The 24,207-nt window shown below is 42.0% G+C and overlaps 1 protein-coding gene across 2 annotated transcripts in view; it reads left to right on the top strand.

Moving 5' to 3' along the window:
• Positions 1 to 1,235: 1,235 nt before the first annotated feature.
• Positions 1,236 to 24,207, top strand: part of LOC106599832 (acid-sensing ion channel 1C) — a 206,016-nt gene continuing 183,044 nt past the window's right edge. For both annotated transcript variants that reach the window (XM_014191181.3, XM_082973439.1), the window contains exon 1: positions 1,236 to 2,792. In XM_014191181.3, the coding sequence (XP_014046656.1) occupies positions 2,238 to 2,792 (555 nt within the window). In that variant the 5' untranslated portion in view covers positions 1,236 to 2,237. The remainder of the gene's footprint in view (positions 2,793 to 24,207) is intronic.

Consider the following 24,207-nt stretch of genomic DNA (forward strand, 5'->3'; position numbering starts at 1 on the left):
AAATTTGCTGTGCAGGGATCATGTTGTCTCCTTGACTGAATGTATTCATTTAGCCATTTCTATGACGCCAATATCAGTTTGACATTGCTTTCTTCCACAAGTTGATGGACGAGTATTTTTAGAATGATCTTAATCACACAACAGACAACGTTAGTATCGCCGCTGGGTAAGGGTTGGTTGCTATGCTGTGAGTGTGAGCTCTTGGTTAGCAGGACGTGATATTGATTTTATCCTCCCGGTTTGCAGTCATATCCTTGGTAATGTTTCTATTGTTATGATAATGAGGCTTCTCAGGGCGAGTCAATGAGTGTTAATCTTGTTTGCTCTTAAAATAAATAAAAGTTTTCTCTTTAGGATAAGGTGGACTTTCAACCTTAATGAAAAGGCTGAGCCCATTATTATTGGTCAAGCCTGGAAACCCTAGATCACATTTAGTGAAACAATCAACAGGGGAAGACACCTCCAGGGGTTGGTTGGTTCCTTGGCCCGAAGGTGACAATGAGCTCTGGGGATATAGGACCCTTCAATACTAACCTAAAAGGGTTCATCGGCTGTCCCCATAAGAGAACCCTTTGAATAACCCTTTTTGGTTCCATGCAGAACCCTTTTGATTCCATGCAGAACCCTTTCCATAGAGGGAAAATAGTTCTACCTGGAACCAAAAAGGGTTCTCCTATGGGGACAGCTGAATAACTCTTTTGGAACCCTTTTTTCTAAGAGTGTAACAGAAATGAAATGGCAACGAATGTGTTTGGTTCGCTATCCTATTATAAGAAGAGATCAACATTGCTATTTTAACCAGAAGAAGATCAATGGATTCAGTTCTTCAATGTGTGGATCATTTGTTTGACTTGTAAGTGAAAATTATCAAATCGAGACACATTCGCTTGTAAAGATTTAGGCTCTTGCAACCACATCCCCACTACAGATAATTCATTCTCTTTGTGGTTATGCATTTTACATCCATATCAACATGCAACCTGTGGCATTCCCATAACACAGTAGGAGCTATCACTTGATCACAGATGACAAACGCAGACTGTTAGAACGCATTACAAAACCATAACACAGTGAAGTTAGCAGCAGCACAGAGTGAGAGACTCCCCCTGTGCACACAGAAACTCAGCCAAAGCAGCCATTCGGCAGAAGGATGAATCCTGACTACTAAAGAGGTAGGGAGCGAGAGCGGGGGCGGGGGGAGAAAGAGAGCGAGCGAGAGAGAGAGTGGTGGGAGGGAGCGACAGCAGCAAGCAAGCGAGCTCGTGAAAGAGAGGGAAAGGCTGGCAGACCGCAGAATATAAACCTGTATGTTGAGATCGGGAGAAAAGCTAGTGGTGTTGAGCAGGTTTTAGAGGCTAGACTGGCATCAAGAGGTGCATGGGCTTCCCTGCTAATTGTGGATGAGAGCGAAACAAGGTAGATACCGTGGAGGCTACCTACAAACACTGGGCTTGTCTGTAAACCACACAGGAGAGGTGGGTTAGTGGGAAGTCAATGACCCCCCTCATCATTTTCATCTGGGGAAAAGAGAGAAGAGAGTGACAGAGAGAGAAAAGAAAGAAAAGGAAGGTGGCAGTGAGGGATAGGGGGCCATCGCTCTCTCTCTCTCTCTCTCTCTCTCTTTATTCTTTCCCCCCATTCACGAATTCATTGCATCCCATTATCACCGCGATGTAGTGGTGTTCATGCCAATTGGAGGAGGAAGGGTCCCATTGACTGTTGAGGCTGAACCCCTCTTCAGCCCTACGCAGCCCTTTTCATTACCAATCCCCATCTCTCCCTCTCCTCTCCCTCTCCCTCACGCCCGTCTGCTGTTTTCTCCCGGTTGTTCTTTTCATTGTCCATTTCACACTGCTCAGAAGGCATTCCCTTTTGGGTAAAAGTGGGTGTTTCTGGAGCTCATTGTTTGGTTCTGCTACAAAGACAGCTGAGCGGGAGCGAGAGAGGGAGCGCTACACAGAGAGAGAGAGAGAATAGAAGAGGAGCCTGAAAGAAAAGAGGGGACCTGGGACTACATGGAAGAACTGACACCCACTGGAAGAGACATTTTAAAAGCATCTGCCAACCATTTTAAGATAGCGGTTAGAATTTTCCGCTTGCCGCTTATTGTTGGAATAAAAGCCACAGGCTGCCGAGCCAAAGCACTGGCGACCGGTTGGTTTATGCTACATTCTGTTGCTAAGCAAGTCTCTCTAACCTGAAGTTCTTGTTGAGGATCACTCACCCAAACTGCAACCATGAAGGGGGACTCTGAGGAAAGCATCGAGAGCATCCGGCCTTCCAACCTGCAAGCCTTCGCCAACATGTCCACTCTACATGGCATGAGCCACATCTTTGCCTACGGGCACATGACGTTTCGCCGCTTCCTGTGGACGCTCTCCTTCCTGGGCTCGTTGGCCTTGCTTATGCTGGTGTGCATGGACCGCGTGTCCTACTACTTTGAGTATCCCCACGTCACTAAACTGGATGAGGTGGCAGCGCCCAATCTCACATTCCCTGCTGTGACCTTCTGCAACCTAAACGAGTTCCGCTTCTCCAAGATCACCAGGAACGACCTGTATCACGTGGGGGAGCTCCTGGCCCTCCTGAACTCCAACTACCAGATAGCCAACACTCACCTGGCTGAGCCTGAGGTACTGGCCGCCCTCAAGGATAAGGCCAACTTCCTCAACTTCAAGCCCAAGCAGTTCAACATGACAGACTTCTACAACCGCACGGGCCATGATATCAGTGACATGCTGCTGCAGTGCACGTTCCGCGGATCGGAGTGTTACCCATGGAACTTCAGTACCGTGAGTCTCTTCAAATCATTTCTGGTTATATGGTTTGGGATTTGTTGTGCGTCATCTCTCTGGGTTTATGTTGTGTTCTTTTCCAGACTAAACAGAGTTTGGATTTCAATGGTTTTAGCTATGTAGTTTCTATATTAATTGAGGCTTGAGAGGAATACCTAATATCTTTATTCAGGGAACTTTTAACTAATTTACTGTCCCCATAGAGGCAGAAGTGGACAAATTAGTTTTTGTATCGTCCTATTGTGCCCTCAAGATCCACATAAGGCTACTGTTGAGTGTATAAATTGATTGATTGTCACAGTAACTTTAGAATAAAACCAAAAGCTTTGACGCTTGTGTTACAGACAAGGTACAGTAACTCACACTGGACCTGCCGTGGTGTTGCTGTGCTGAAAGTTGTACATGTTTAAAGGTGATCCATAGCCGAAAGGGGAATCCAGAATTGGACATGATGTTCACATCAATAACATCTTATAGATCATTTAACAATGGCTAGGTGTAATGATATTATTTGTACATGGTAGGCTACTGTAAGAAAATCATTGGTTGTAGTTCAGGCAACTCTAGTGGCCTTGGTAAAAGACAAGGTGAGTGGAAGATGGATGCCTTGCAGACAATATCTTTCATTCCTTTAAGCTGTGGTTTCTGTGAAGAGAAGGAATGATACATGACTTTTCGCATATATTTTAAAAGCAGGAAACACTGAAACCTCAGGCGGTGATACAGAAATTGCTTAAAATACTCTGCCCATGAGGTGCAGAGTATCAATCTACACACATTACCCCATAATGACAACATGAAAACAGTATTTTTAATCTTTCCGGTGAAGTCCACAAAGCAAATATTGCATGTAAATAACAATTATATGATCTGCTGCATGGTCAAGCAAGTTGTTTTCAACAGTTTACTAGACAACTACTGATTTAGAACCACAGAGTTACCGTAAGTCAGCACTAAGACAACAGGAGCACTGCCTCCTCTATTCCAGCACCATTTCAACCATTTCAAACATCATCAAATCAACAGTGCTATATACAGTGCATTTGGAAAGCATTCAGAACCCTTCCCTTTCTCCACATTTTGTACAGCCATATTCTAAAATTGATCAAATCATTTTTTTATTTACACACAATACCACATAAGAAATACCTTATTTTCATAAGTATTCAGACCCTTTGCTATGAGACTTGAAATTGAGCTCAGGTGCATCCTGTTTCCATTGATAATCCTTGAGATGTTTCTACAACTTGATTGGAGTCCACCTAATTCAATTGATTGGATATGATTTGGAAAGGCATACACCTGTCAATGTAAGGTCCCACAGTTGACAGTGTCATGTCAGAGCAAAAACCAAGCCATGAGGTCGGAGAAATTGTCCACAAAGCTCAGAGAAAGGATTGTGTCGAGGAACAGATCTGGGGAAGGGTAGCAGAAAATATCTACAGCATTGAAGGTCCCCAAGAACTCAGTGGCCTCCATCACTCTTAAATGGAAGAAGTTTGGAATCACAAAGACTCTTCCTAGAGCTGGCCCCCAGGCCAAACTGAGCAATTGGGGGAGAAGGGCCTTGGTCAGGGAAGTGACCAAGAACCCGATGGTCACTCTGACAGAGCTCTTGAGTTCCTCTGTGGAGATGGGAGAACCTTCCAGAAGGACAACCATCTCTGCAGTACTCCACCAATCAGACCTTTATGGTAGAATGGCCAGACGGAAGCCACTCCTCAGTTAAAGGCACATTAAAGCCCACTTGGAGTTTGCCAAAAGGCACCTAAAGACTCTCAGACCATGAGAAACAAGATCATCTGGTCTGATGAAACCTAGATTGAACTCTTTGGCCTGAATGCCAAGCGTCACATCTGGAGGAAACATGGCACCATCCCAACGGTGAAGCATGGTGGTGGCAGCATCATGCTGTAGGGATGTTTTTCAGGGACTGGGAGACTAGTCAGTATTGAAGGAAAGATGAACAGAGCAAAGTACAGAGAGATTCTTGATGAAAACCTGCTTCAGAGTGCTCAGGACCTCAGACTGGGGCGAAGGTTCATCTACCAACAGGACAACAACCCTAAGCACACAGCCAAGACAACACAGGACTGGTTTCGGGACAAGTCTCTGAATGTCCTTGAGTGGCCCAGCAAGAGCCCGGACTTGAACCCAATCTAACATTTCTGGAGAGAACTGAAAATAGCTGCGCAGCGACGCTCCCCATCCAACCTGACAGAGCTTGAGAGGATCTGCAGAGAAGAATGGGAGAAACTCCCCAAATACAGGTGTGCCAAGCTTGTAGCGTCATATCCAAGAAGACTCTAGGCTGTATTCGCTGCCAAAGGTGCTTCAACAAAGTACAGAGTAGTGTCTGAATACTTGTGTAAATGTTTAAATATATTTGCAAAACATTAAAAAAAATGTGTTTTTGCTTTGTCATTAGGGGGTATTGTGTGTAGATTGATGAGGGGGAAAAATGATTTAATACATTTTATAATAAGGCTGTAATGTAGCAAAATGTGGAAACATTCAAGGGGTCTGAATACTTTCCGAATGTACTGTATATATGCAAAGTAGCAGACACTTTTATCCAAAGCAACTTAGAGTCATGTGTGCATACATTTTACGTATGGGTGATCCTGGCAATCAAACCCACTATCCTGGTGTTGCAAGTTCCATGCTCTACCAACTGAACTACAGAGGAGCTCATAACAATGTAGATATTGGATTACATACTGCATGTGCCCTTGGCAGCAACTCCCAATAGCATTGCCATTGGGTATGTTGTAGTTGTGATTATTATGTAGTTTTTGATAACTGACTAAATGATTTATGGAATATTTGTTTGAGAAATTCTAATGTAAAAACATTTACATTGTGACCAAGGTGAGCATTATTTTACTTAAATTTTTTTGGTCATTCATGACTGTCATGGCTGTTGAAAGGATAGGACCAAAGTGCAGCGTGGTTGTAGTTCCACATTTTATTGAATCCGTGAAACTTTGCAATACATAAATAACTAAATTGACAAAACAACAAACCGTGACGCAGAGAGAAACAAACACTACTCAAAATATAATCACCCACCAAACCCAGGAAGAAAAACCCCTACTTAAATATGATCTCCAATTAGAGGCAACGAGGACCAGCTGCCTCCAATTAGAAAACATAGAAAAACACAAAACACCCCCTGTCACGCCCTGACCTACTCTACCATAGAAAATCACATCTTACTATGGTCAGAATGTGACAATGACAGCTACTCTGGTACATGTGATACATATAGCGGGGTCCAAAAGTATTGACACCCTTGATAAAGATTACTGTACAAAACAAATAATTGAAATACTGAGCTATATTGTATGCTCCAAAAACAAATTGGGAAATTGTATCATTTTATACTAATACAACTGCTCAGAGAAAGATATTTTGTGTAACAAGTAATACTTTTTTGCTCTCAAATATGTATGGTTCAAAATTATTGATACCCGTTTTGAAAATCTTTCAATACCTCACCTTGCGTGGATAATGGCACTGAGCCTTTTTCTAAAATGTTTTATGAGTTGGAGAACACATTGGGAGGGATATTAGACCATTCCTCCATACAGAATCCTTCCAGATCCTTGATATCCTTCAGTCTGCGCTTCAAACCACAGGTTTTCAATGGGTTTCAGAGGTTGGAGCCTTGGTGGAATGGAGGCAGGAAAAAAAAAAAACTATGTCAACTACGCTTTTGTCCTGGGAATCAAAATGGCATGCCCATACTCCAATTTTTCACAATAATGCCTTGCGATCTGGAGGGCGGCCTTTTGCATCCCCCCAATGGTCCAAATGTGGAATCCGTGCCCTTACCGATATCATGGACAGTAATGGTTTGAGAACATTCCAAGATTTGAAAGATGCACATTACCACTCCTTTTTTCTTTATTTACAACATAGGCCAACATAGCTGACCTATGAAGTTCCTTTGGAAACCCAACTACCGAACCATCCAATGATGGGATTTAGAAATAATTTAACTGGGCTCCTGAAAGGACTGATCTCTATAATATATATATATATATTAGAAAGCTCATATTCTGAGCAATCCCTTAAAAACGTATGGTCCACAAATCTAATTGTCTCTGAACAACCCTTTAACTGGAGCAGAATATGGACAAATATTACCTTAACGTCCCGTAATCCGAACAATTAACTTATACATTTTAAGTTTGTTCACAGACTGTATTTAACACCAAGGAACCGTTTTATAATGAAATTGGCCCCAACTGTTCACTGTGTAACCTAAATCAGGTAGGCACATTATTTCATATGATGTAGGAGTGCCCTGCAGTTAAATGCTTCTAGGGCAAAGTTACAAAATTAATTTCAAAGTGTATGAATTAAAATATTCAATGCTTTGCATCTATTATGTTTCTTAACAGTGATAGGCCTTTGATTCTCTTAATCAGAAAAGATTACTGCTGTTGGCCCAAATGTTGGCCCAAGATGGCAACCACCTCACTCCTTCCCGTTTAACCAGTGGATACAGTACCTATTAGAAGTTATTACAATAGAATTAGGGTTGGGAGGCACGGAGGCATTGTTTCTGGGTGGGGAGGGAGGATGCAGGCGGGTGGATTGGGACAGAGGGGGGAATGGGTTGGGGTTATTTTTGTATGCATTTTTTTTTTTTTTTACCTGTAACCTTCAAGTTTCAAGTTCCTTGGCATGCACATCTCTTAGGACCGGTAGTGCTCCAACCACACCGACACACTGGTGAAGAAGGCGCAATAGCGCCTCTATGACCTCAGACGGCTGAAGAAATTTGACATGGCCTCTAAGACCCTCAAAAACTTCTACAGACGCAACATTGAGAACATTCTGTTGGGCTGCACCACCCTCAACCGAATGGCTCTCCAGAGGGTGGTGCGGTCAGCCCAACACATCACTGGGGGCACGCTGCCTGCTCTCCAGGACATTTACAGCACTCGGTGTCAAAGAAAGGCCAAGAAGATCATTAAGGACCTCAGCCAAAGAGCTTTATTTTCATGTGTATCAAGAATGGTCCACCGCCCAAAGGGCATACAGCCAACTTGACACAACTGTGGGAAGCATGGGAGTCAACATGGGCCAGCATCCCTGTGGAATGCTTTCGACACCTAAAGGGTGTGCAACTCAGTATTAGGAAGGTGTTCCTATTGTTTTGTACCCTCAGTGTAGCTCAGTATTTAAATTATTTATTTTATACAGTCATTTTTGCTTATCTTCATCAAGGGTGTCAATTTCGGGCCCCACTGTATGCATGAGAATAAGGATTTGTGATTCATCACATTGAAAATGTTTTTGCATTTAAAATACCTCATCACACATTAGGACCAACTTTACAAAATACAGCCAAAAAATACAACGAGATATAGCAGACTGTCTGCGAGTTAAAAATCCCTCTCCACTGTTACTATGACGCATTGTATTTCAATCTTGCTTGTATTGATATTCCGTCACATTCCATTTTCCTATGCCGCCTACCAATAACACGGGTACTACTTTGTTCCTTTTTTTAAATTATGGACTAAGTTCTTCTATTGAACACAGTTCTCAAAGGAGTTTATTTTGATCCGGTGTGAATGAAAAGAACTCTCACCCCAAGTCAGTAAGCTCATGACTTGAGGTGTCCTAAATCTCATTTATTATAATAGGCCAAATATAAGCACCCATTTAAGTCAAATAAAGCTGAGATCTCACCAGATGAGACTTTTAGTATCATCAGATGGTCCGGAAATGGAGACAGCGATGAGATGGGTGATGGAAAAGGAAATTAAATTGAAAAAGCTTAGCTTACAATTTGGGGCCTAAAATGATTTTATATCATTTCTCGATGAAGACTGCATATTATTACCTGGATTTAGGATAATCATAGTGCTCCTGAAATGCAATAATATGGTTCCTTATTGATTTATGTTTTGTTAGTGCTGCCCCTCCCCTGTGCATCTGAGGGAGAACTGAATGATGAGTTGAAACAGAGACCCTCTGTTAGTCCAGATTATATAATACAGCTGTAGACCCAGTAGCTGTATATACAGTAGACCCAGGAATAGGGTCTGTTTTAAACTGAGATCTACATTGTTAGTACTTCAAGATAATGTGAATAGGGTGGCGATGTGAGGTGTTGGTTCAGGGAAATTCTCAGTTTCTCACCCAATAGTTTTGATCTACAGTACATTGGTAGGCTACAATAAGCTGCACAAGTTTTAATCTTAAATGGTTGCAATTTAATATTGTGCCTATTCGTCCTGTTAAAAACCTCTCATATTGATGGTCAAATTAAAGCATTTCCAATTAAAAACTAAGCAGCTAATATCTGTGCTGGTAAATCCCTTGGACACACTGAGATCAATCTGACACAATACAGTACAGTATTCCAAATAGAAACGTGTCTGATTAGTCCAATGGTTTGCTTACACTTTATATTGGGCCCAAACAGTGTTTCTGGCAGTACTGTAACAGCAAGTTGAAGTGGCTTGCTTTGTCCTTTTCAAATCCTCAATATCACCCTGCAAAAGGTACTGTAGGCTACATTCCGAAAAGTGCTCATTCGTTCTCTCACTTTATGTACCATTCCCCTCGCCCTCTCAGGTAGAATTAGAAACTTTTTTAAGGTAGTCGTAACCTTAAATTTGATCCGGTGAAATGGTTTTATTGTCATAAATTTTATTAAAATGATTCGGTGATTCAACTGCACTTTTCCCCAGGCAATGCCCTCCTTATTGGATTGCTTTGTAGTGTTCTTTTGACAAAAATGCCATCAAATGCACCTGCAAGAGCTTTAGCGATTAGGACTGGCTTAGGACTGGCTTACATTAATACTGGTACCATTCCAATACATTTCAGGTAGTGCTGCAAAATGTAGCAGAGAAAGATTTGTCAAATAGTCTTGAAGCTATTTGATTATAGAGCAACAAACACATGTTTTGAAGGTTTATAAGAACACTCTTTCGCTCATAGCATTTATTCTCCTATCGTGAGTGCTTGACAGTAATGGATGGGAATATGAATTCTCTCTTTGTTTGAAAGTAACCTGGTCTATAACCTTGTCCGTTATTTGTTGAATCCCTCTAAGCCATTTTTATGCTAATGGTCAAAAGTCACTTTGGGATTTGACTATTATACACCTATTATACACCTATTATACAGTGTGTAGTTTTCATGAGATTTGCAAGAATGAGTAGACATTTTATATTTACAGTAATTTACCACCAAACTATCTAGCATATCAGAAGAGAAGGCAGCAAGTGGTATGCTTATGCTAATGTTTGCGAGGTTGGGTTCCTTTTCTCACACTGAAATATTTTATATCAATTGTATCACTCATCCCTTTCACAGATTATGGCAAGAGATGTGCAAACTCATCCATCTAATGTTTGACCATTGACAAGTGAGTTCAAGTGCCATTCATGTGAACCAACTGCATGTGCTCATTCAGAAGAAATGTTGTGTCTTGAAAGTGTTAACATTGTGCTCTCTGTAGACCTTGAAAGGGTAACTTGGCACATGGCTTGGCACATCACTGTGGGCTTATACGATTAAACTGGGACTATGATTTGGTATTCTGGTGACATTTAACTGAAGTCCTTCATTGGTTGTGAAGTAGTCACAACTGTCATTTCAATTGCTTGTTCCTTTATTGTATGAAATGGAAACATCTTTATTTCCATGTTTGTTGCCAAGCAACACTCTATGCCTTGGAAAAGCAAATAATGGCTAATTGCTATTGTAATGCTTGATTGAAAACACTTGCCAGGAAAAAAAAGCGGGTTAGGGTGGTTCCCACTTAAGCACATCTTTGTGAATGCACATTTCTTTGGGGCTGGTGGTTGAATGCACCTGTGCAATTACACATTCATTCTCAGTCACCATATCTGATAATGAATGATTGTGTTGAAGCACAAAACACCAGTCAAACAAACAATATCAAACACACACCAGAAATCAGGTATTGCTGTGTTTTTATGAGTGAGAGAAGCAGCACACTATACTACATCAAGCACCCCCGTGAAGAAAAGCATTTGTCACTGATGGTCTGGATGTCAGAAGAACTACGTACTGTACTGTTGCAGCAGTGAGCTGAGTGCTACATTACATCCATCCCCACCCAACAAACCTTAGGCATTAACCCTCTATGGGCGTAACAGCTCTGTTGATAACCTGCTGTATTGCATAAACACTGATTATGCTCAGAGCTGTGCATAACACACGGGAGTCAGTCATGATTAATTATGACATGATTTACTTAATTTCAAATCAAATTGTATTAGTCACATGCGCGGAATACAACAGGTGTAGACCTTACAGTGAAATGCTTACTTACGAGCCCCTAACCAACAATGCAGTTAAAAAAAATACAGATAAGAATAAGAAATAAAAGTAACAAGTAATTTAAGAGCAGCAGTAAAATAACAATGGCGAGACTATATACAGGGGGGAACGAGTCAATGTATGGGGGCACCGGTTAGTTGAGGTAATATGTACATGTAGGTAGAGTTATTAAAGTGACTATGCATAGATGACAACAACAGAGAGTAGCTGCGGTGTAAAAGAGAGGGGGGGTGTCAATGCAAATAGTCTGGGTAGCCATTTGATTAGGTGTTCAGGAGTCTTATGACTTGGGGGTAGAAGCTGTTTAGAAGCCTCTTGGACCTAGACTTGGCGCTCAGGTACCGCTTGCCGTACAATTTTTAGGGCCTTCCTCTGACACCGCCTGGTATAGAGGTCCTGGATGGCAGGAAGCTTGGCCCTAGTGATGTACTGGGCCATCCGCACTACCCACTGTAGTGCCTTGCGGTGGGAGGCCGAGCAGTTGCCATACCATGCGGTGATGCAACCAGTCAGGATGCTCTCAATGGTGCAGCTGTAGAACCTTTTGAAGATCTGAGGACCCATGACAAATAATTTCAGTCTTCTGAGGGGGAATAGGTTTTGTCGTGCCCTCTTCATGACTGTATTGGTGTGCTTGGACCATGTTAGTTTGTTGGTGATGTGGACACCAAGGAACTTGAAGCTCTCAACCTGCTCCACTGCAGCCCCGTCGATGAGAATGGGGGGCATGCTCGGTCCTTTTTTTCCTGTAGTCCACGATAATCTCCTTTGTCTTGATCATGTTGAGGGAGAGGTTGTTGTTCTGGCACCACACGGCCAGGTCTCTGACCTCCTCCCTACAGGCTGTCTTGTCATTGTCAGTGATCAGGCCTACCACTGTTGTGTCATCGGCAAACTTAATGATGGTGTTGGAGTCATGCCTGGCTGTGCAGTCATGAGTGAACAAGGAGTACAGGAGGGGACTGAGCACGCACCCCTGAGGGGCCCCTGTGTTGAGGATCAGCATGGCAGATGTGTTGTTACCTACCCTTACCACCTGGGGGCGACCCATCAGGAAGTCCAGGATCCAGTTGCAGAGGGAGGTGTTTAGTCCCAGGGTCCTTAGCTTATTTATGAGCTTTGAGGTCACTATGGTGTTGAACGATGAACTGTAGTCAATGAATAGCATTCTCACATAGGTGTTCCTTTTTGTCTGTTGGGGCAGTATGCAAATTGGAGTGGGTCTAGGGTTTCTGGTATAATGGTGTTGATGTGAACCATGACCAGCCTTTTGAAGCAGTTAATGGCTACAGACATGAGTGCTACGGGTCGGTAGTCATTTAGGCAGGTTACCTTAGTGTTCTTGGGCACAGGCACTATGGTGGTCTGCTTAAAACATGTTGGTATTACAGACTCGGACAGGGAGAGGTTGAAAATGTCAGTGAAGACACTTGCCAGTTGGTCGGTGCATGCTGGCAGTATACGTCCTGGTAATCCATCTGGCCCTGCAGCCTTGTGAATTTTGACCTGTTTAAAGGTCTTACATCGGCTGCGGAGAGCGTGATCACATAGTCTTCCAGAACAGCTGGTGCTCTCATGCATGTTTAAGTGTTATTTGTCTCAAAGCGAGCATAGAAATAGTTTAGTTCGTATGGTAGGCTTGTGTCACTGGGCACCTCTCGGCTGTGCTTCCCTTTGTAGTCTGTAAAAGTTTGCAAGCCCTGCCACATCCAGCGAGCGTCAGAGCAGCTGTATTGAAGCTTTGCCTGTTTGATGGTTTGTCAGAGGGCATAGCGAGATTTCTTATAAGCTTCTGGGTTAGAGTCCCGCTCCTTGAAAGCGGCAGCTCTAGCCTTTAGCTCAGTGCGGATGTTGCCTGTAATCCATGGCTTCTGGTTGGGGTATGTACATACGTTCACTGTGGGGACGAGGTCATTGATGTACTTATTGATGAAGCCAATGACAGATGTGGTGTACTCCTCAAAGCCATCGGAGGAATCCCGGAATACATTCCAGTCTGTGCTAGTAAAACAGTCCTGATGCTTAGAATCTGCCTCATTTGACCACTTTTTTATTGATCTAGTCACTGGTGCTTCCTGCTTTAATGTTTGCTTGTAAACAGGAATCAGGAGGATAGAATTATGGTCAGAGTTTCCAAATGGAGGGCGAGGGAGAGCTTTGTATGGGTCTCTGTGTGTGGAGTAAAGGGGGTCCAGAGTTTATTTTCCTCTGGTTGCACATTTAACATGCTGATATTTACAAAAATACATAGTCAGACGCCGCTGTTCTGTCCTGCCGGTGTAGCGTATAACCAGCCAGCTGTATGTTGATAGTGTCGTCATTCAGCCACGTCTCTGTGAAACATAAGATATTACAGTTTTTAATGTCCCGTTGGTAGTTTAATCTTCCGCACAGGTTATCTACACTGCTCAAAAAATAAAGGGAACACTTAAACAACACATTCTAGATCTGAATGAAAGAAATAATCTTATTAAATACTTTTTTCTTTACATAGTTGAATGTGCTGACAACAAAATCACACAGAAATAATCAATGGAAATCCTATTTATCAACCCATGGAGGTCTGGATTTGGAGTCACACTCAAAATTAAAGTGGAAAACCACACTACAGGCTGATCCAACTTTGATGTAATGTCCTTAAAACAAGTCAAAATAAGGCTCAGTAGTGTGTGTGGCCTCCACGTGCCTGTATGATCTCCCAACAACGCCTGAGCATGCTCCTGATGAGGTGGCGGATGGTCTCCTGAGGGATCTCCTCCCAGACCTGGACTAAAGCAACCGCCAACTCCTGGACAGTCTGTGGTGCAACGTGGCATTGGTGGATGGAGCGAGACATGATGTGCTCAATTGGATTCAGGTCTGGGGAACGGGCGGGCCAGTCCATAGCATCAATGCCTTCCTCTTGCAGGAACTGCTGACACACTCCAGCCACATGGGGTCTAGCATTGTCTTGCATTAGGAGGAACCCAGGGCCAACCGCACCAGCATATGGTCTCACAAGGGGTCTGAGGATCTCATCTCGGTACCTAATGGCAGTCAGGCTAACTCTGGCGAGCACATGGAGGGCTGTGCGCCCCCCAAAGAAATGCCACCCCACACCATGACTAACCCACCGCCAAACCGGTCATGCTGGAGGATGTTGCAGGCAGCAGAACGTTCTCCACGGCGTCTCCAGACTCTGTCACGTCTGTCACGTGCTCAGTGTGAACCTGTTTTCATCTGTGAAGAGCACAGGGCACCAGTGGCGAATTTTCCAATCTTGGTGTTCTCTGGCAAATGTCAAACGTCCTGCATGGTGTTGGGCTGTAAGCACAACCCCCACCTGTGGACGTCGGGCCCTCATACCACCCTCATGGAGTCTGTGTCTGACCGTTTGAGCAGACACATGCACATTTGTGGCCTGCTGGAGGTCATTTTGCAGGGCTCTGGCAGTGTTCCTCCTGCTCCTCCTTGCACAAAGGCGGAGGTAGCGGTCCTGCTGCTGGGTTGTTGCCCTCCTACGGCCTCCTCCACGTCTCCTGATGTACTGGCCTGTCTCCTGGTAGCGCCTCCATGCTCTGGACACTATGCTGACAGACACAGCAAACCTTCTTGCCACAGCTTGCATTGATGTGCCATCCTGGATGAGCTGCACTACCTGAGCCACTTGTGTGGGTTGTAGACTCCGTCTCATGCTACCACTAGAGTGAAAGCACCGCCAGCATTCAAAAGTGACCAAAACATCAGCCAGGAAGCATAGGAACTGAGAAGTGGTCTGTGGTCTCCACCTGCAGAACCACTCCTTTATTGGGGGTGTCTTGCTTATTGCCTATAATTTCCACCTGTTGTCTATTCCATTTGCACAACAGCATGTGAAATTTATTGTCAATCAGTGTTGCTTCCTAAGTGGACAGTTTGATTTCACAGAAGTGTGATTGACTTAGAGTTACATTGTGTTGTTTAAGTGTTCCCTTTATTTTTTTGAGCAGTATATTTTATTGTCCAAAGATTGCACGTTTGCTAGCAGAACGGAAGGAAGTGGGGGTTTATTCAATCTCCTACGAATTCTCAGAAGGCAGCACGCCGTCCGGCCCATTTTTCTCCATCTCCTCTTCACGCAAATCAAGGGGATCTGGGCCTGTACCCGAGAAAGCAGTATATCGTTCGCGTCGGTCTCGTCAGACTCGTTAAAGGAAAAAAAGGATTCTGCCAGTCCGTGGTGAGTAATCGCAGTCCTGATGTCTAGAAGTTATTTTCGGTCATAGGAGACGGTAGCGGCAACATTATGTACAAAACAAGTAAAAAAATAAGTTACAAACATCACAAATAAACAAATAAAAAACACAATCGGTTGGGGGCACGTAAAACGTCTGCCTTCTCCAGCGCCATCTTACATTCATTGCCCATTTACTTCAGTTGATGCATTTGTTTTCATTGTGATAGATGTGATTTCCCCTCCCCCCCTATAAAAATCTGTATTCAGTGTCATAAGGCTTATAGACGAATATTTAGAGAAATACCACAGGAAACTTTCGATTATTCAAATGCCCTCCGAGGTCATGAGAGAGAGATTTACAATGCAAAGGATTGTGGGAGGGATGAGCTTTGACCTTGAGTAAATGAGGACGGAATTCCATTAAAGACTGGAGCGTGATGTGATGGCGCTTGGAAAGCATTCAAGTTTGCCTTCAAGTAAAAACAAATCACAATTTTAATATACAAACTCTCTCCACCCATCATACAAACTTCCTGTATATTATAAACACACAAAATAGAAGCACATTAGTGGCCCTGACATCTAAGTAAGGTGACACTCTTACGGTACTGCTTCCTCTATCTATATTCCCCATAGGGTTTGGCTAATAAAAGGAGGGAAATTGAAGCTGTGCTGCTCTGCAGTGCTAGTCTGGAGAGGAGCGCATCGTCAGTTCACAGGTGAAGGCTGCTGTGCACAAATCGATTTGCTTTGGCTTTTGTGACCTTCCTCTTTTCACTATAATGTTATTTCTGAGTTTAATCTATGTCCTAGAGCTGTTGTTGAAGAGCTGTTGGTTAGTCCCTCATAATGTAGTCTCTATGCAGCAATGGATTCAATGTATGAGTGCTTTTAGTCCATCTTATGCCACAACATTCTCAAGAACCAGAAGTACCACTGACTCAGAAAGGCCAGGGCATTAGTAGGTCTGGGGTTTACAGTACCTTACGTCTCATGAAGACTGTAGCGATGCTAATTTAGCCATCCACTACACTTTCAAATGACAATATCCCATTGGCTATGGATGTGACATTTTTATGAAGATGTCTCTCAATACAAATCAAAATGAGTTTGCGGCAGTGCGGACATAATAGCATGGAGCTCATTGAGAAATGTAACAAATGAGAGCCTAATACGCACAGCTGAAATACTTTTTAACCAGGTAGGCCAGTTGAGAACAAGTTCTCATTTACAACTGCGACCTGGCCAAGATAAAGCAAAGCAGTGCGACACAAACAACACAGAGTTACACATGGGATAAACAAACGTACAGTCAATAACACAATAGAAAAATCTCTATACAGTGTGTGCAAATGTAGTAAGATTAGGGAGGTAAAGCAATAAATAGGCCATAGTGGAGAAATAATTACTATTTAGCAATTAAACACTGGAGTGATAGATGTGCAGAAGATGAATGTGCTAGTAGAGATACTGTGGTGCAAAGGAGCAAAAAAATAAATAACAATATAGGGATGAGGTAGTTGGGTGGGCTATTTACAGATGGGCTGTGTACAGGTGCAATGATCGGTAAGCTGCTCTGACAGCTGATGCTTAAAGTTAGTGAGGGAGATATGTCTCCAGCTTCAGTGATTTTTGCAATTCGTTCCAGTATTTGGCAGCAGAGAACTGGAAGGAAAGGCAGCCAAACGAGGAGTTGGCATCGGGGATGATCAGTGAAATATACCTGCTGGAGCGCGTGCTACGGGTGGGTGCTGCTATGGTGACCAGTGAGCTAAGATAAGGCGGGGCTTTACCTAGCAAAGACTTATAGATGACCTGGAGCCAGTGGGTTTGGCAACGAATATGAAGTGAGGGCCAGCCAATGAGAGCATACAGATAGCAATGGTGGGTAGTTTATGGGGCTTTGGTGACAAAACGGATGGCACTGTGATAGACTACATCCAATTTGCTGAGTAGAATGTTGGAGGCTATTTTGTAAATGACATCGCCGAAGTCAAGGATCGGTAGGATAGTCAGTTTTACGAGGGTATGTCTGGCAGCATGGGTGAAGGATGCTTTGTTGCAAAATAGGAAGCCAATTCTAGATTTAATTTTGGATTGGAGATGCTTAATGTGAGTCTGGAACGAGAGTTTACAGTCTAACCAGACACCTAGGTATTTGTAGTTGTCCACATATTCTAAGTCAGAACCGTCTAGAGTAGTGATGCTAGACGGGCGGCCGGGTACGGGCAGCGATCGGTTGAAGAGCATGCGTTTAGTTTTACTTGTATTTAAGAGCAGTTGGAGGCCACGGAGGGAGTGTTGTATGGCATTGAAGCTCGTCTGGAGGTTTGTTAACACAGTGTCCAAAGAAGGGCCAGAAGTACACAGAAGGGTGTCGTCTGCGTAAAGGTGGATCAGAGAACCACCAGCAGCAAGAGCGACATCATTGATGTATACAGAGAAGAGAGTCGGCCCGAGAATTGAACCCTGTGGCACCCCCATAGAGATTGCCAGAGGTCCGGACAACAGGCCCTCCGATTTGACACACTGAACTCTATCTGAGAAGTAGTTGGTGAACCAGGCGAGGCAGTCATTTGAGAAACCAAGGCTGTTGAGTCTGCCGGTAAGAATGTGGTGATTGACAGAGTCGAAAGCCTTGGTCAGGTCGATGAAGATGGCTGAACAGTATTGCATTTTATCGATGGCGGTTATGATATCGTTTAGGACCTTGAGCATGGCTGAGGTAATCCTGAATACACTTTCTCTTCTAGATCAATGGGAAAGCTACACAGTGTTTAGGACTTTTATAGAATTTTACTGCAAGGTTTACCAAAAGTTTACTCAGTTGAAGAAGTGGCCTATTCCATAATACTTACAGTATGCTAACCCATTCAATGACAATTGTCCTTCTGTGGCTTATAGAGTATGGTGAAATGTTCAAGTTTTCTTAGTTGTATGTACGGGACGCACATGCTTTAAATTGTGCAGTATTTAGCTATCACAATAAGAGTCTGGTAGCAGCAGCAGGTGTGTGTGTGTGTGAGTGTGTGTGTGTGTGCGAGAATGAGTGTATACAGGTGCTTTCAGAAAGTATTCACACCCCTTGACTTTTCCCACATTTTGTTGTGTTACAGCCTGAATTTAAAATAATTTAATGTAGATTTTGTGTCACTGGCCTACACGCAATACCCCATAATGTCAAAACTGGAATTGTATTTTTACACATATTTACAAATTCATAGAAAATGAAAAGCTGAAACGTCTTGAGTCAATAAGGATTCAACACCTTTGTTATGGAAAGCCTAAATAAGTTCAGGAGTAAATATTTGCTTAACAAGTCACAAGTTGCATGGACTGTGTGCAATAATTGTGTTTAACTCCCTCTGTACCGCACACATACGATTATCTGTAAGGTCCCTTTGTCGAGCATTGAATTTCAAACACAGATTAAATCGCAAAGACCAGGGAGGTTTTCCAATGCCTTGCAAAGAAGGGCACCTATTGGTAGATGGGTAAAAATAAAAAAGCAGACGTTGAATATCCCGTTGAGCATGGTGAAGTTATTATTTACACTTCGGATGGTGTATAAAGTCACTACAAAGATACAGGTGTCCTTCCTAACTCAGTTGCTGGAGAGGAAGGAAACCGCTTAGGGATTTCACCATGAGGCCAACGGTGACTCTAAAACAGTTAGAGTTTAATGGCTGGGATAGGAGATAACTGAGGATGGATCAACAACATTGTATTTACACCACAATACTAATCTAAATGACAGAGTGAAAAGGAAGAGGCTGACATACAGTTTGGAATTGTTTAGAAATGGTCACACTACCATGGACCCTTTTAGGTATAAAACAATATATATATATATATATATATATATATATATATATATATATATATATATATATATATATATATATATATATAAACAATTTGATAAAATATTGAATTTGGCCTTTACAACTATAACCCAGAGAAACGCAATGAATAACACATTTATAAATGGCGAAAAAGACAAACAAGGTTTTGAAGTGTTTGTCCTATATCTAGGAGATATAAGGATATATAAAAGCTCAGGATATATATATATATATATATATATATATATATATATATATCAACTTTAGGGGGATAATATACACTGGAGTTGCTTACCAAGACGACATTGAATGTTCCTGAGTGGCCTAGCTATGGCTTGAAAATCTATGGCAAGACTTGAAAATGGTTGTCTAGCAATGATCAACAACCAACTTGCGCTTGAAGAATTTTAAAAAGAATGTGCAAATATTCTACAATCCAGGTGTGCAAAGCTCTTAGACACTTACCCAGAAAGAATCATAGCTGTAAATGCTGCCAAAGGAGATTCTAACATGTATTGACTCAGGGGTGTGAATACTTATGTACATTAGATATTTCTGTATTTCATTTCCATTATTGTGTATTGTGTGTATCTGTGTGGGTGTGTGTGTGTGAGTGAGTGAGTGCATGTGTGTTAAGGTGTGGAGAGTCAGTGCAGGTGGTCAGTCCAGTTCAAGTGTTCAGCAGTCTGAAAAAAAAATATGGCTGTTATCAATGTGTATCTATTGGCTAGCCACGTTAAAGAGTCTATGCCCAGCAGAGCATGTTAATTGTTTCTCACTCTTTGATGGACATGCCAGCTATAGTGAGCAAGAAGTTGATTATCATAATCTTATAGCACTGAGGTAATACTAGAGCCTTTAGTCTTGACAGGTCCCTATACAGCCTGCCCTTGCATTTTCTCACACATACAGTACCAGTCCAAAATTTGGACACACCTACTCATTCAAGCTGTCATCAAGGCAAAGGGTGGCTACTTTGAAGAATCTAAAATCTAAAATATATTTTGATTTGTTTAACACTGTTTTTGGTTACTACATGATTCCATATGTGTTATTTCATAGTTTTGATGTCTTCATTATTATCCTACAATGTAGAACATAGTAAAAATACAGGAAAACCCTTGAATGAGTAGGTGTGTCCAAGCTTTTGACTGGTTCTGTAGATCTGTCTGCGAATTAAACAGAATCCGTATTCATCTGTGTGTTTTTCTGAAAGTTTCTGAAACTTCTTTAAGACATGGAATAGACTTTCATCTTGAGTGTTCTCTGTGACAGCAGGTGTTGAGGGGGTGAGACATACAGTAGCTGTGAAACGTAGATAGCTGTTATTACTAGGATTCAATGAGGCTGATTGACATGATGCTATGTCTCCTGGATTTAGCTGGCACCCACTGAGCATGTGAAGCTAAGAGATCCTAACAACACTCTGATATGGAACCCCATTCCCTATACAGTAGTATAGGTACTTTACTTAATAAGGTGCCATTTCAGGTGCACCCATGATATCATATAGGACTTTTTAATTTGTATCAAACAAAACACAAAGCATGAATGCTGTTTTTGTGAAACAAGCACCTAGTCCTTGTTATGGTGTAGTCGGTCGGTGGAAAAGCAAGGATTGTCGTAGTATAACCCTCCATTTGCACTAGTGCCTTTTTCATATTAAACTACAGCAACAAAACAAGGGGAGCTCAAATGAATGTCGCTCTGAAAATCGATTCTGCGTCCTTCCTACACGTTCTAAATTATTATTAATCCCCTTTAAATTTGGCCCAAACAGAAAAATTAATAACTCATTGGTGCAGGAAGCTCTCAAGACGAGCAACTAAGGCTAGTCCTCATAAAACCTTACCTCAATGCACCATCACACACCAGCAACACACACGGAGAAACTAAACTAGCAAAAGTAATTTCACCTGCCACTGACTTGATGCAGTCTGTTTTGCGTAGTCATAAGCAGTGCTGTGGTTCCCCGAGTATATTTCAATTCATTGCCTGCAGTTAGGTTTATCTTTATCACTGGCCACAACAACGGATTACTGAGGTTGAGGCCAAATAACCATAAAACAGGTTCTACCGCCCATCCTATTCATGAAAGAAGTCAATCTAGTCCGAGGCCCATTTTCATTCAATGAGAAACTGAATGATGTTGTTATAAGACTGTTTCTTACAGTCACTATAAGTGGGCCTTCTAGTCTGCTACTAGGAATTAATGTGAGTCAATATTTGGCTTTCAGCAGTATGTACTTAGGTCCCCACAATGTGGTTCAGAAAGACCCCAGTATTTCCAATAAAGGTAATGGGTTCTTATTTTAAGAAGTCAGCTGTCATTCTGTGATGTGATCCAGACAGTTCTGTTCGCCTACTTCATTTGCTGACTGTTTATGCGTTCTAATATGTTGTAAGCAGCTTTATTTGCATTTCATGAATATTTAAGACCCTTTGTCTACTGAGAGATACAGTAGAAGACAAAGGATCAAAAGAACCTGCTACAGATGTTCCGATTATAGACCCATTTAACGTTTGAACAACAACGCCAAAGTGTTTTTAAACACATGTTAGCTGTGTAATCTGAAGACTTGGAGAAACAGAGGAAATGTTTGCTTCCACCAACATCTCAACAAAGCGTTCTGATGTAGCGTCGACGCAAGGTCTTAAAGGTCCAGCGCAGTCAAAAACATGATTTTCCTGTACTTTATATACTGTATATTTCCACAGTATGAGGTTGGAATAATACTGTGAAATTGTGAAAATGATGAGAATGCCATTTTAGTGTAAGAGCAGTTTGAAAAGACCACCTAAAATGTCAGCCTGTTATGGCCTGCCTGGTGACTTCACCAGGCGATAAATTAGTTAAAAGACCTATAAGAAAGAGTTCCAAACATCTCCAATAACAGTTAATTTTCAGTTTGACTCTCCCCTCTCACACCTCTCCCAGACAGTCCTATCAAAATTCTTGCTTGAGAAATGTATATTTGCCAAGAAGCTATTTTTGTTTATTTTGGACCATATTAATTGAAAACAATGACAGTAAGGTACTTAATTGTTACCCATAAATGATTTGATATTGAGATAAAAACTGCTGCATTAGACCTTTAACTTCTGGGTGGGGTGTAAACAAAAATAAATGTTGTCATTTGACGATAATGCCACCTTTTTCCCTCAGAACTGGATGCAAGTTCCAAAGTTATTTTTAATTGGTCTGTCATGCCGTTTCATCTTCTAGACGAGTGATTCTTCACGAAACCAGGACAAATAAAGACCATGATCTTTTAGATTTTATTCCTTTTGGGGGGAGATTGTTGACATACAGTATATTTGACAATTGATTATAAAAGCATAATTGACAAATAATGTATCCGAAGTTGCCATATGACATTTTGGCCTTACCCAAGCCTCCTTTTAAGACTCCATAATGTTTAATCTGTAAGTGCTACAAAACAAAAATTGGTGTCATATAAAGGTTTGTCCTACCGCTTGCCAGTAATGGTGCGTGGGTAATATCACTGAAGAAAAAAAGAGCCATATTATTGTGATATTTGCATTGTTTGCGCTAAAACCCATTAGTTCATACACCACCGTGATATACATTTACATTTTAGTCATTTAGCAGACACTCTTACCCAGAGTGACTTACAGTAGTGAATGCATACATTTCATGCATTTTATAATTTTTTTTGTACTGGCCCCCCGTGGGAATCTAACCCACAGCCCTGGCGTTGCACACACCATGCTGGCGTTGCAAACACCATGCTCTACCAACTGAGCCACAGGGAAGACCAATAACGCCGTGAAAACAAAAAGACAACAGTCACACAGTGGCGGAATAAATTCAACTACACATACGTTTGTTTCATCACAAAACCGGAGAGCAACATCTGTCCGGTGAAGTCCACAAATCAAACATTGCATGTAAAAAACAGTTATTTGACCTGCAGCATAGTCAAGCAAGTTGTTTTCAACAGTTTACTAGACAACTACTGATTTAGAACCACAGAGTTACCACAAGTCAGCACTAAGACAACAGGAGCACTGCATCCTCTATTCCAGCACCATTTCAACTTAAACATCATCAAATCAACAGTGTATTTGGAAAGTATTCAGAACCCTTCCCTTTCTCCACATTTTGTTACGTTACAGCCATATTCTAAAATGTATTAAATCATTTTTTTACTCATCGATCTGCACACAATAGCCCATAATGACAAAGTGAAAACAGATTTTTAGAACAGAAATACCTTATTCAGACCCTTTGCTATGAGACTCGAAATTGAACTCAGGTGCATTCTGTTTCCATTGATCATCCTTGAGCTGTTTCTCCAACTTGATTGGAGTCCACCTGTGGTAAATTAAATTGATTGGATATTATCTGTAAAGACACACACCTGTCTATAATATAATGCTGTGTGATGGTGCATTGAGGAAAGATTTTTTGAGGACTGGCCTAAGTTGCTCCTCTTAAGAGCTTCCTGCACCAATGAGTTATTTGTTTTTTCTGTCTGGGACAAAATCATTTAGAACGTGTAGGAAGGACACAGAATTGATTTTCAGAGCGACATTCATTTGAGCTCCCCTTGTTTTGTTGCTGTAGTTTTAATACATTTGACAACATTTCTAAAAACCTGTTTTCGCTTTGTCATTACGAGGTATTGTGTGTAGATTGATGAGTAAAAAAATGATTTAATCCATTTTAGAATAAGGCTGTACAAAGTAACAAAATGTGGAAAAAGGGAAGGGTTCTGAATACTTTCCAAATGCATCCTCTGCAGAAGAGGTAACGATGGGTCTTTCATTCCTGTGGCGGTCCTCATGAGAGCCAGTTTCATCATAGCGGTTGATGGTTTTTGCAACTGCATTTGAAGAAACTTCCAAAGTTCTTGAATCCAGAAACTTGGTCCAGAAACCGATGGGTTGGGCCAGAGCCAGAGCCAGAACACAAGTGGGTAGAGTGGCAGTTTGAAAATGTGTTATTGGCTTTGATACTCTGATTGGTTAGAGACGATCCAATCGCTGAGGACTTTGTTTTATACAA

This window comes from Salmo salar, chromosome 03, assembly GCF_965601325.2.
Source record: "Salmo salar chromosome 03, fSalSal1, whole genome shotgun sequence".
In the NCBI taxonomy this organism is placed as follows: Eukaryota; Metazoa; Chordata; class Actinopteri; order Salmoniformes; family Salmonidae; genus Salmo; species Salmo salar.